This window comes from Callorhinchus milii, unplaced genomic scaffold (assembly GCF_018977255.1).
Source record: "Callorhinchus milii isolate IMCB2004 unplaced genomic scaffold, IMCB_Cmil_1.0 Scaffold1, whole genome shotgun sequence".
In the NCBI taxonomy this organism is placed as follows: Eukaryota; Metazoa; Chordata; class Chondrichthyes; order Chimaeriformes; family Callorhinchidae; genus Callorhinchus; species Callorhinchus milii.
The window spans coordinates 43,735,496-43,748,241 of NW_024704742.1; the positions used below are offsets into that span (position 1 = coordinate 43,735,496).

Below are 12,746 nucleotides of genomic sequence, written 5' to 3' on the forward strand. Positions count from 1 at the left end.
AAGAATGTAACATCTGAACTTGGCTCCTCTTTTACACTCTTTAAAGGTCAGAGGGATGGAAGCATAAGTACTGGATAGCTATAAAATTAGTTACACAACGCATCGGGAAAAGAGGCACACAAAGTGCATCAGAGAGGTGCAACGTCTAACATCATTTTCAACTGTGCAGCATTTTAATATATAAAGATTATAGAATACTACGTAAGCATGTGTTTCTGGGCTGGGACATACTGGACTCACCTTTCTTTCTTTTAGAAGTTTCTTATAACCGTTCACACCCAGCGACAGCAATGTAATCAGAATATCCATTGAGGGTGATGCTGAAGCTCTGCCTAGAAAGCAAAGAGACATTTTGATTCCTTCATCCTGAACTGAATTGCTTCTCATTATTAAAAATATGCACACCTCCCCCATGGTTTAGTGGTAGACACATCACCAGATGTTATACTGATCCCACAGATCAGGAACCCAACATGTAATCACTGGTCTGGGTTAAGTTATATCAAATATAGAAATGCTATATCAAATGCAAGGATTATTATTATTAAGTTAACCAATCTGACTATTGAGGTTAAGACCATAATAACATCTAAAAGGAAATTGAATAAATATCTGAAAAGAGAGAATATAAAAGGATACAAGGAAAGAAGGAATTGTGCTCACAGTAGTTGTTCCAGTGGTTGATCTCTGAGCAGCTTAGGCTCATAGGCAAAATGGTCTTCAGTCAAGTGGACACTGGAGTTGCTACACATAGCTTCAGTATCTCAGACTTCAGGAGAGGAGAATTAGGAAGAGCAAACTTCTAAGATATCCATTAACCTTTACTAGGAGTGTGGCCTGTTACAAGTTCATGAATGGGAAATCTACATATAATGAGATCAGCTCGGCGAAGAGGCTTCCTCTGCTGGGGCCATTAGCAACTCTCCTCCCTTCCACCATGTCAAACCGTCAACTATCAGCCACTGTCTGAAATAAGAATACCTTCTATACTAAGGGAGATACTCAAAATATTTGGGTTTTTTGGTCAGTCTAACACGTGCAGAAACTAACCACCATGTTTAAGATTATCCAACCAAACTGAGAGTTCCATGCATCGCACCTACATTGTTGGAATGGAATACGCCTTCTCTCCCTGGAGGGACACATCCTGCTTACCTAATTCTGGAAAGGATTAGGGTTAGGTCAGTAAGAGCCAAGGCTTGGGGACCCCAGATGTGCATTGGGGTACTGCTGGAGTCTAACCAACTAAAACCACGTAGGCCTGTCTGGCAAGCTTTCCCACTGCTTGTCCAGCTCGGATCTCCCTACTCATTAGAGCTTTGGCTTGGAGGGTTAACAGGAGCTGAGTGGGATGACTCCCTGCGCCCAGTGACATTCTGCCCTTTCAGGTCCTGCCGATGAGCCAGTACAATGCACCAGCACCTTGGAACTCCTACTGACATGAAAGACACTATACAAATGTAATTTGTTGTTGTTGTTGTTGTATTTTGATCAGCAGTGCCCTGGAATACTGCGGACCCGCCTCACTCAGGAAACACACTACCAAGACCAACACCAGAGATTGGCTTGATTCTGACATTCTCTGCCAAACTGTTTAGCTCCAAAGACACTCCTCTCTCCACCAGAGGCACAGTCACTAGTCGGTCATTTAACATTCGACAAATGTGGCTTTGAGCCCTTAAAATATTAGAAGTGGAAAAAAAACACTTTTAATAAGTAACTTTGCCCAATATATTACTTCATATTGCCAACACATTTAATATTGGAGGCTTGATATTCCTCACGGTAGAAAAGATCACTCATGGCTAAGCTCCTGAACTTAACCATTTTCTAAATTGAACAGACTGTTTCTTTACCCTAAATTCAGAGAAAATCATGGTCAGATCTAGGCTAAAGATCCTTAAAGGGAGTTTCAGATATACACTTTGTCTTGCAGTTGATATTGACACAAATTGAAACTACAACAAGATTGAAACTAAAATAGCAGTCATCTCAATACGACCTTGCATTTAACTTAATTTCATCAGTTGTGAGCGATAGCACTTAATTACCTGGATAACTTTTGCTGATTTCCTTTATGAAGACATCATCAAAGCCAGCAATGATAGCACCACCTACTGGAACCATGAAGTTCTTGTCTAAACTCTGAACAAAAGCATCTATTCGGCCGACACGTGCTCCCTAGAGAAAAAAAATTTAAAGTTAAAAGTAATAAAAAGGAGATACCGGGGGCAATTTATTTAAAAAGCATGCTCAGATTCTAACTATATTGAACAAGATATTTCTCATTTGTAGCCTTTTAAAATCAGAATGAATCTTTGAAAAATTATAGCACAAAAGGCCCATTGGGTCTCTACTGGTACTAGCTCCCCATCTACTGTAATGTCTACTGTAATTCCATTCCACTAAATTTCTCCCTATATCTTTAGTATAATTTTCTTCAAGTATTTATAGCAGCTGCATGTTAAATGCTGTTTTGGATTTAACTTTAACCACCATTTCTGGTAAAGTTTCCACATTCTAACAATCCTCTCTTTATACATAAGCAAAACCTGCAAACTTTAAAAAAAATCTTCCCTTTAAATTGCATTATTTTTGTCTACTTTTTGGCTGACATTTACAGTCTTTCATCTTACACAGTAAAGGTTGACTGCACAGTCATGGAAACTGGTTTGGTGAAGATATTGAGCCAACAGTTTGAGGGAGATGTACAAACACCTGATAATATCTAATTCAGCTCCCTTGCTCTTCAATGTTGTAATTCCCCCAAATAAAATCTTTCCAATGAAATCTTCAGTACAAGAATGTTTAAAAGTAATATCGGTAAAAGGAAAACTTTGAAATAGTAGGAAGTGGAATGAATCAACTATATTTTTAAAGGTGTGATTTGAAAAGAGGGAATCTATGAGAACGAGACTGTCTCTTTAAAACTAGTTTCTGCTTATCTTGCCCCAGTGGAATATTTGATCTGTAGCCAACACTTATTAAGTATTCTGGCTTAGCCAGCAGACTTTTGAACAATAGGACTAAGAATTCCTGGCAGTTAATCCCGTTAAAACATGCCACTAATTTGCAAAGCAATTCTGGGCGAAAAATTTCTACCCATTCATTGAAAAAGAATCAAATTTCCACCTTTCATGTTGCAATCGGGATTTCCAGTGACAACTTATTTAATGATTATTTCTATCAGAATTGAATCAGAATTTTACTGTGACATTTAAAAAGGAAATAGGTAGATTCTTGAGTGACGAGGGCATTAAGCAAGGGACAAGAAGAAAACTTGAGGAAATGGAAATTTACTATTCAGTAAGCATGGCATTGTCTTCTTTGGCAGGACATTTTGTACTTTCCAGTCCTATAATAGGGGGCCTCTCCAGTCTGTTAGCTCCAGTTCTGATGAAAGGTTGCACTGGAAATGTCAACCCATCTTTCACTTTGAGATCCGGTGCATTGCCAGCATTTTGTGTGTGTTTTTTTTAATTTCACATTTCTAACATTTCCATGTTTCTCTTTCGATCTCTTTTTCACTGTTGTTCTGAGCAGAACACCGTGATCCTTGCTCTGTCATCTTGCTTCACAGCCAGCTTTAATCTATTTAGCTATTCGCATTTCATGAGAACATTGTCTCTCAAGTGTTACACCCATAACTTTACCCATGACCAGAGACCAAGATAGAAGCCTTTAATGTATGCACTGTCAGGTTGTAGAAGCTCCAAGGCTTTGTTCACAGGTTGTTTTTTTATATATAAAAGACAGCACTGAGCTTCAAAATGCAGCTGAAGAGCTTTGGAACAACAATGAATTGTTTTTGTAAGAGTGAAAATGCTGTTGGTGCGAAATGCTTTAATGTGCTGTACTTCCAAAGAATCCAGCTGTAAAAGCTAACACAGCTAAAGCCAATCGCTGACGGAAAGTAAAAACATGCAATACAGTAAAAATCATATAAAGGGTTATAAACTGAAAAGACTCTCTGCACTACTTCACAGCCCAACATCCCTCCATCTTGCTCCTAAATAGCATATTTTAATGAGAACTCGAGTCTATAATCTTTCACACTTTATTAATTAATTTGAATAATAACAAGAGATGTGCCGGACACTTAATATTCATTGTACTCGGTAATGAACACACGGCTGAGAAGACTTTATATTTTGTGCACAAATCCTCTGTTATCAGCCACAAGTTTATCAGTCAGCTAACTGGTGAACGAACCAGCAATTTCACAGCTGCATTGAGATGCAATGACGTTTTGTTGAAATCATGTCTGATTATCAAATTCAGTTTAGGCTCCAAAGATGTCTCAAAATTGTCTGGAGAGGAGGGGAATGGAATTAAAAGCAGATTGATCTAGTGGGGTTGAGGGGTGGAGAACAAAAACTACTATAAATACAAAGAGTTGAATGGCCTCATTTCTGCTGTAATTGTTCCTTGATTCTAAGAGTTGCACAAAGATAGCTTGCTAATCAGGCACAAAGTCACCCCAAGTAATTATTGAATAAATTCATTGTGCCTCCTTGTTCTTCTTAATAATATATCCTCCTTAGGCGGGGAGGTTAGCAGGGTCTCCTTGGAGTTGAACTGGCTCCAAGGTGACATGGCAGGCAACGGAATGTCAGTATTAAGTCAGCCCTCTGTGGTGGTCTTGGTATTCTGGTTCCTGAGACAGGCGGGTCCACAGTATTTCAAAACACTGCTGATGACAGCGCAGCAGGACCTGGAAGGGTAGACCAGTCACTGGGGGCTGGGATTCATCCCACTCAGCCCTAAAGGGTAGGGTGGTCCTAGCTGGTCAAGACAGCAATATCAATGGCAAGCTATATGGTTTTAGCTAGATAGACTCCAGCAGCACCCCAACACACACTCTGGGGTCCCCAAGCCTTGGCTCTTGCCAACCTGCACCTAATATTTTCCGGAATTATGTAAGCAGGATACATCCCTTCAGGGAGAGAGTGTGCATTCCATTCCAATAATCTATCTCTGGGATTTTCATGTGTAGGTGGGATGCACGGAAATCTCAGCTTGGTTTGGATACTCTTAAGCACAGTGATGGGTTTCTGCATGTATCAGACCCCCAAAAAAAGAATCAGTGGTTATGCTTTTAGCGTATCTGCCCCACTCTTTGGAACTCCATCCTGGAATCTCTTCTCTCTCTTCCTTCGAGGTCCACCTCTAGACCTTCCTCTTTGACCATGCTTTCAGACATCTTTACCCCCTTGCACCCCCCGGCCCAGCTCGGATGCAAACCTTATGCTATTCGGCACCTTGGGATGTCCTCCCAATGTGAAAGATGCTATATAAATGTAAATTTGTATTGTATTTTGAAGCTACATGAAGGGATGACATTCTCCTTTACTGGAGAAAGGATCTGGGGCAAGTGGTTCAATTCTGTGACAAGTGGGTCCTCAACACAAAATAGGCCACAATTTGCAAAAATAAATAGCTATCCTTACTTAGAAAAGCCTCAAGGATAGTTAATCTGTGGAAATCTGGTGCAATACAGATAAATGCATTTTGTTGCTGCAGAGTAGAAGGAGATCTGTCTGCTTGGCTCTGCTGTACCTGATCTGTGATTGTTTAGCGAAATCTATTAAAATCTACAGATCCAAAGTGTTAAAACAAAACATCTGCTCAATTCTGCCTAATTATTACATTACAGTTTATTTCTTTATTGCCTCAGATATTTAAATCTACTACTCAGCCAGTTACTGTCAAAAGTTTCTTCACACAGGAGGGTGGTTGGAGTGTGAAATTCTCTGCCACAAACTGTTTTTGAGCAGAGTTCAGAAAGTCCTTAATAAGGGAATTTTATAGATTTTTTTTCAAGAAATAAAGGGATATTAATGTATAGGGGAATGAGTAGAAGAGTAGGATTAGATTACAACAACAGCTTCACACAGGGTACCGTCTTGGAGATTAGGTGGCTCCTGAGGAGAAATGCACCAATGCAGAGTTGAAGAGTCAAATGGTCCATGTGCTATAATACTGTGTGATTCTATATATAACTACACCCCTACACATGATCTCACAAAAGGATTCTTGGTGATCAATGATCTTGTACATACCTAAGTAAGAAGGACATGTCAAGGTCACTTTCTCTAAAACCATCAGATAAAATAGTTCTTAAATCACAGTATCTGAATTAATCTTAATTCATACCTGCTGAATTAGATGCATACATTTGGATGACTGTACACCATAAGCATTGTTGACTATATGGGGGATATCATATTTTGAGCAAATCTTAGCCAATTCTTCAAGTCTGCAACAACAGAAGCAAGGACATATAAATTGAGTAAGCATGTTTAGTTTTTTAAAAAAAATGATGGGATATTTGTCATATCAATACAGTTCAACCCTAAACTTCCTCATATTCTTAGAAGGCCGAATTTATGAATTCTCCAAAATGTGCACACTTAAGTTTTAAGCCAATAGTCTTTAGCCTGATTATTGGAAATTGTGTTCCTCTGATCTGTAAGTGTCTTACTCTATTAAACGTCGCAAATATTTCACTTTTCAAGTTAGGTGATGCAAATCAAGTTATAAGGCTATTACAGATGTACAAATTGAGGATCTTACATATTTTGCACCAAGTTGGGTTGTACTATTCACTGATGGAAATAAGATCTTTACTCAGCATGCATTTTGATCTTAGAGTTCTGTAATCTACAGTTTGGTATTGTGTGTGGTGGACTGCAGGTAATCGAGCAGGTTTGGGCTAAAGTCAGAACTTTCAACTCACAGTGTAAGCTGACTCTCCAAAACAGTGTGATGGGTGGAGGGGGGGAAGGAGCACTGCATTGTCAGAAGTGTCGTCCTTCCAAAGTTAAACTAAAATCTTGTTACCTGTTCAGGTGGACATTAAAGGTCCCATCGCATTATCTAAAAACAAAAGGGAGTTTCCCCCGGTATCCTGGCCAACAATCTCCTAGATTATGGAACATTGCTGTGCGCAAATTGGCTGCCAAATTTGTTTACAAAATGAAAAGTCAATACATTTTTACAATAAATCCTGTGAAACACTTTGAGACGACCTCCTATCAAAAAAGGTACCGTCTCAAAGCCAAGATTATTATTATTCTATATTGTTTTGTCTAAGGTTTCCTATGGTGTGGTGGGTGAAATATCTGCGACACATCAAAGGAACAAAATTTTGCTCTTCCACCAGTAAGGGTTAAATTGATGAACTGAGATTACAGTGCCAGGTCACTGTGTAAAAATGTTATACAGTTAAGCTAACTTGAAATAAACAGAGCAATACTTTACCTGTCAGGGACCCTGGGGGCAAAGCAAGAGGTAGTGGAATGTACACAAAGGATGTTGTCTGCCCCGAGCTCTTGAATCTTGGCTTCCACAGTCTGCAGATCTGTGCGCAATTCGTCTCCTTCCAGCAGATTCTCAATCACTATAGGTTCAAACCCTGACCCAGAAATACAAATACGTGTGGAAATCAGTGGTTGGTGTAATTCACCCAGACACATTTAAGATTTCACCAGCACTCAATCATCATGGAAAAACATGGCTTTCTAACTAACAAAACAGACCACTGATGACAAGGATTGACAAATAAAGTTGTAGAAGTGAATTAAAAAGTCAGTGTCCCAAAGAGAGAATACACAGTCGTACAAACTTCATTGGAAAACTACAAAAACATTACCAAACTTGTATCACTATCACAGTATAGATTATTGGGGTCTTTTAATCCATAATGGTACATCAGTGTTGGCAAAAAGTTTTTTCGCTGAGGGCTTCAAACAAATTTAGTCACATTTGGAATATAAATTAAGGTCAGAATTTACAACTCATAGATTCATTTACATATGTAAGTACAATATCCATCTCATGCAATATGCATTTTAAAGAAGCTCTTTATCGGGTCAGCTTAAAATTCAATACAACATTTGAAGTTAATGTTTAAGTGCACCTGACAGAACAGAAGATTAGACAATACACAAACTACTCCCATCTTGTCTGTTTATGGACAAAGGGAAATCATTTGGTATTGTGGTCATCCTCACCACCCTTCCCACATATATATAGTTACTTTGGCTTCACATCGACTCTTTACACGTGCAAGGTACACTCTGGGGTCATTATGTTGCGTTCACCCAGTGTAGGGAATCTTTCATCATGGTAGACATCATGGAAAAATCCCAATGTAAGCATGTAGAGAAAGTTTGTTACACTTTGTGAACATCACCTAATACCTCTGAGTTATCAGTGCACAATAACGGTATGTAGCTTCAATCATGCGTTGCTTTTGGCTCCTTATTTCACCTGAATTATGCAGAACCAGTGCCAAAGGGATAATAGTTAAAGTGTAAGTTTTAGTAAGAGGTGGTGGGGAGTGGGGGTAGGAATGAAAGAAGAATCATTTCTATCAAAGCCTCTCAATCCAAGTCAGTAAACAGTTAATACAATCATATAACACAATAATATTAGAACTTTCTTACCTGCAGTGATCATGGATTTGAAGCATGACTTCTGATCAATTCTTGGCCAAATGATAAACTTGGCTTTCGGTCTTCTCGGCCTCAATGCAAGAAAACAAAGTGTCAGGCTCATGCCTGTTGCCATTGGTACAACAAAGCAGCTGGAAAGAGTTCGAACACCTGGCAATATAAGCAGTTCAATGAATGTTAGCAAGTTCTGCAATACTGCTCACCAACAAAGTGAACCTAAAGTTGGAACCAACTTCTAATGTGAAAGATAACAGCTCATAAGAGCTCAGGCTGAGATCAGCTTACTCAGTGCAGATTTGGGATCAAACTTGTCTCTATTACATGAGCTACCAACAAAAGAAGAAAAATAACCAAAATGAGAGCTCTAGGAATTTAAACTGTGTATATTATCTAGTACATCGCAAATCAACCTACATTTCAAGGACGAAAGGCACTTTTTGTGAGTTTAGAAAATGCTTTCTTACAGCACAAGCTGTGCTCTTGTGTTTATCGTGTCACTTGAATGCTTTGATGGGTTACTGCTGTGTGACTCTCAGCAGCCTATTTAATACCCTATTATAAAAATGTATGAAATATTTTTTGATGAGCCTAAATAATTCGGCAGTGCTGCAACAGAGCTGCGCATTGCATCAGTGACTATACACAATTAATGACATTGCTGGAAGGAAATTGGTCAGGTATGAATAATGGAGGAGTAAATGGCAGATATTGTAGATATTGTGGAGTACTGAGTTTCCGGGAGACAAGGAGAAATATTGCAGATCTTTCCTCAAATGATTAAATAACTGGGGTAGAGATCATGTTAGCTCCAATAACCAAAATGACTTGCTTTTATTCAATGCTGTATGCTTTCATGTTCTAAACAGTACATTTATGAGCTTTTATTAACTAATACTTGGCTACCTCGCTTGCCTACAAAATACACAGTCACTACACTTTAGAATATATACTGTGAAGCGCTTTGAGAAGTCTCGACATGTGATAAGGCTCTATATCAAATTCAAGGATTATTATTATTTATTAAAGCTAGTTTAGAAAATCATTAATTTGAATCCAAATTAATAAAATCACCTACTATTTGGTTCTTGAATTCTGTGCAGTATTGATGATATTTTAATGAAAACGCAGATGAGCAAGGCTGAATATTTTTTGTGAAAAATTTTGAGCTAGTTTCTGTGCATCTCAGTTACATCTATTTGATAAAAAAGTACAGCTCCATTAATCTTAATGAGGTGCAATCTGTCTCATTGTAAAAACTATTCATTTCAATGGGTTTGCAATCTGTTTCAGTTTATCCACATACACACAAAACATTTTCACTGCAATTTTCCAAATGTGGTAAGTTATTGCTGAAGTACACTTGTAAACAATATTACTAAACTCATATTACAGAACATAAAAAGGAAGCAAATGTCTATTTTTGAACTGAGTTAATTTTTATTTTGTAAAAAATATTTTTTGCAGTGACAAACAGCCCCATCCGTTTCACTGGCACTCATTAATAATTTACGAAGAAACCATAAATCATAGCGTTTATAACTTCACCATTATACAATTCCCCCAGGGACCACAAGGTCTGAGACTGGCTCAGAAATTCTTTTTTGTAATGCTATGGGGAGGATTGGTGGTCACAGAAGTAATAACAGCTGTCAAAATGTTCTCCAGCATTATTTTAAAATTAATGAAGAGTGAGTCTGAACTGAGATCAATATGATTTGAACACCTGAATTATTATTCCTTTCCCTCCACCTCCCTTTCTTTCCTTCTTAGATACTGAAAATAACATAACATTCCACAATTGAGAGGGCCACACTCCTCTGCCAATTGCATCTGTTTCAAAAGAACAGAAGCAACATGAGTTTGACTTGCCCCATTTTATACCTCCCAAGACAGAGTTTGGAAATGCATTGTGTTAGAAATAGTAGGAAGAAACAAATCCACCTTCTGACATTCTTTGGTTGTACGAGGTGAGATAGGATAAAAACCAAGTCATGTCAACCTTTTAAACTTTATTTCCTACCTTCTAGGGTCACCTTCAGTTATCAAACTATAGTATCATCCAAACTGCAAAAGTCAACCCAAGCCACCAATCGGCATAATACCTGACATAAGACGTGATTTAACAACCTTGGCATTGCAAACCTATAATGAACAATTGCAGTGGGATTCCAGTTGTCTATTAACAACTTATCAGGTGAGACATTGGGCAAGTTTCCTTACTCCACAAGCCTCGGTTTGCCTAGTAAGTAGGAACCTAGTTGTTAGTCGATTGGCGGATCGCTTTTCCGGGAGTAATAATTTCTTTAAAAAAAAATAAGAATTTGGTCACTAGGTCCATGACTGTTTGTGGGACACTGCTGTGCACAATTGGCTGCTGCATTTCGCCCACAAAATATCCAGTCAATTCACTTTACAGTATATTTTATGAAGCGCTTTGAGACATCTTGAAGACATGATAAGGCGCTATATCAAATGTAAGGTTATTGTTATCAGATACTATATTCCTTGTTATGACTGCGTAAAAAGGACACTATAATTTTGCAAAAATGTGATCAAACCTGCCACTCTAAGAATGTCCAGCACTATCGAATTTGTGAGTTTGTTCATGAGGCTGGATCCTGCTGCTTTGGGTTGAATAGCAGCAACGTCTCCTGATCGCCCGATCCCATGCATAAATCTAAATTAAGGCAACACAAATTCAAATCTTAAAACTGTTGGCAGTTTGTGAAAAGTTAGACTTATTGAAACCTAACAGTGCTACACATTGTTTATTTAGAGGTATAGTTAAAATTGTTACACACAAACTCTTAATTCAAAGCACAAAAATTAAAAGATCATCTCTGCCAAAATCATCAGCCTCCTAAGACTGTACAAATGAATCCTCAAGTCAAAATGATAGCGCAAGATATATTTCAGCTTAGACCGCTTATATCAATGTAATTTCAGCTGCTGTTCACCAGAGAAAATTATCAGACAGATATATTCCCATTAGAGATTAATGTTTTGTAAAATTGATATAACATTTATGTAAAATTAATATAAAATCAATACAAAGTATCCTCACATATATCCTATTTAAGATTTTTTTAAAAATACATAGCTTGCCATTGATATTGCTGTCTGGCAAGCTTTTCCACTGCTTGTCCAGCTAGGACTTCCCTACCCATTAGGGCTGTGGTTTGCAGAGTTAACATGAGCTGAGTGTGATGACTCCATGCCCCCAGTGACTGGTCTGCTCTTCCAGGTCTTGCCAATGAACCAGGATGGCTCTGCTGTCATCAGCAGTGTCCTGGAATACTGCGGACAATCCTGGCTCAGGAACCAGACTACCGTGACCACCACAGAGGGATGGCTTGGTTCCTACGTTCCATTGTCAGGTAAGTCACCTTCAGCTCCAAGGAGACCTCACTTACCTCCCCAAGGAGAATAGTTACTAGTTGGATGTTTGACATCCGATAAGTATGGGTTTGAGCCTCACTAGGTGGATGGTAGGTACAAGGAACTCCCTGCATCTCAGCATGAAACGGGTGATAGCATTGTAACCATTTTCCCGTCTGCAGCTCGTGCACATGTCCCTTCCTATTCCATCAATTTGAGGTGTGGAGTTTAAGCAGCAGCTGCTTGCCTCCCTGCAGCAAATCAAGGTGGATTCCATGTGCTGGACGTTCGTGAACTCAGACTCCAGGTAACTCCTTCCAGCACCTATTGCCCCAAGTCTCAGAGTTTCCTCATCAGCTGTCTGGCAGGCAGCCGCCTTCAGTGTGGTGTAAGGACCTTTACAGAACAGCTTGTAACATCCAGCCACCTTGATGTTCTCGCAGTTCAAGTCCAATGCCATATACCCGGGTTACACAGCACCAGTTGCTTAATCCAGGACCTCATGCAAGGGGCCTTGGTAAATAGACGTGACCGCTGTGAAGCTGACTTCACCTCCAGGGTGCTTAGTGACAGGTCAGTGTAGGCTGGAGCCCCCGCCCCCATTCCTACAGCCACTTCCTGTGTTTGCCACAAATCCACCTCACTGCTTGATCCTGGAATTTGCAGATGGCTCAGAGGAAGCCTCCCCGGTGCATCCCCAGGAGCTCAACAACAACAACAAGATTCCATTTATAAAGCGCCTTTCACGTCAGGAGGACGTCCCAAGGCGCTGCACAGTTGGGTCATGACCCGAGCAGGGGGGAAATGGTCAGGGTGAGGGGAGGGAAGGGAGGGAGAGAGGAGGGGGGAAATGGTCAGGGTGAGGGGAGGGAGGGAGCGAGAAGGGGGAAGAGAGTCGAGGGGAGCTGA

At 39.5% G+C, this 12,746-nt stretch overlaps 1 protein-coding gene across 1 annotated transcript in view; it reads right to left on the minus strand.

The window, feature by feature from the left end:
- Positions 1-12,746, minus strand: part of sepsecs (Sep (O-phosphoserine) tRNA:Sec (selenocysteine) tRNA synthase) — a 41,702-nt gene that overhangs the window by 13,970 nt on the left and 14,986 nt on the right. The window contains 6 exon segments of the mRNA XM_042341093.1: positions 241-332; positions 2,052-2,181; positions 6,157-6,259; positions 7,264-7,417; positions 8,451-8,609; positions 11,018-11,136. Coding sequence (XP_042197027.1) covers positions 241-332; positions 2,052-2,181; positions 6,157-6,259; positions 7,264-7,417; positions 8,451-8,609; positions 11,018-11,136 — 757 coding nt within the window.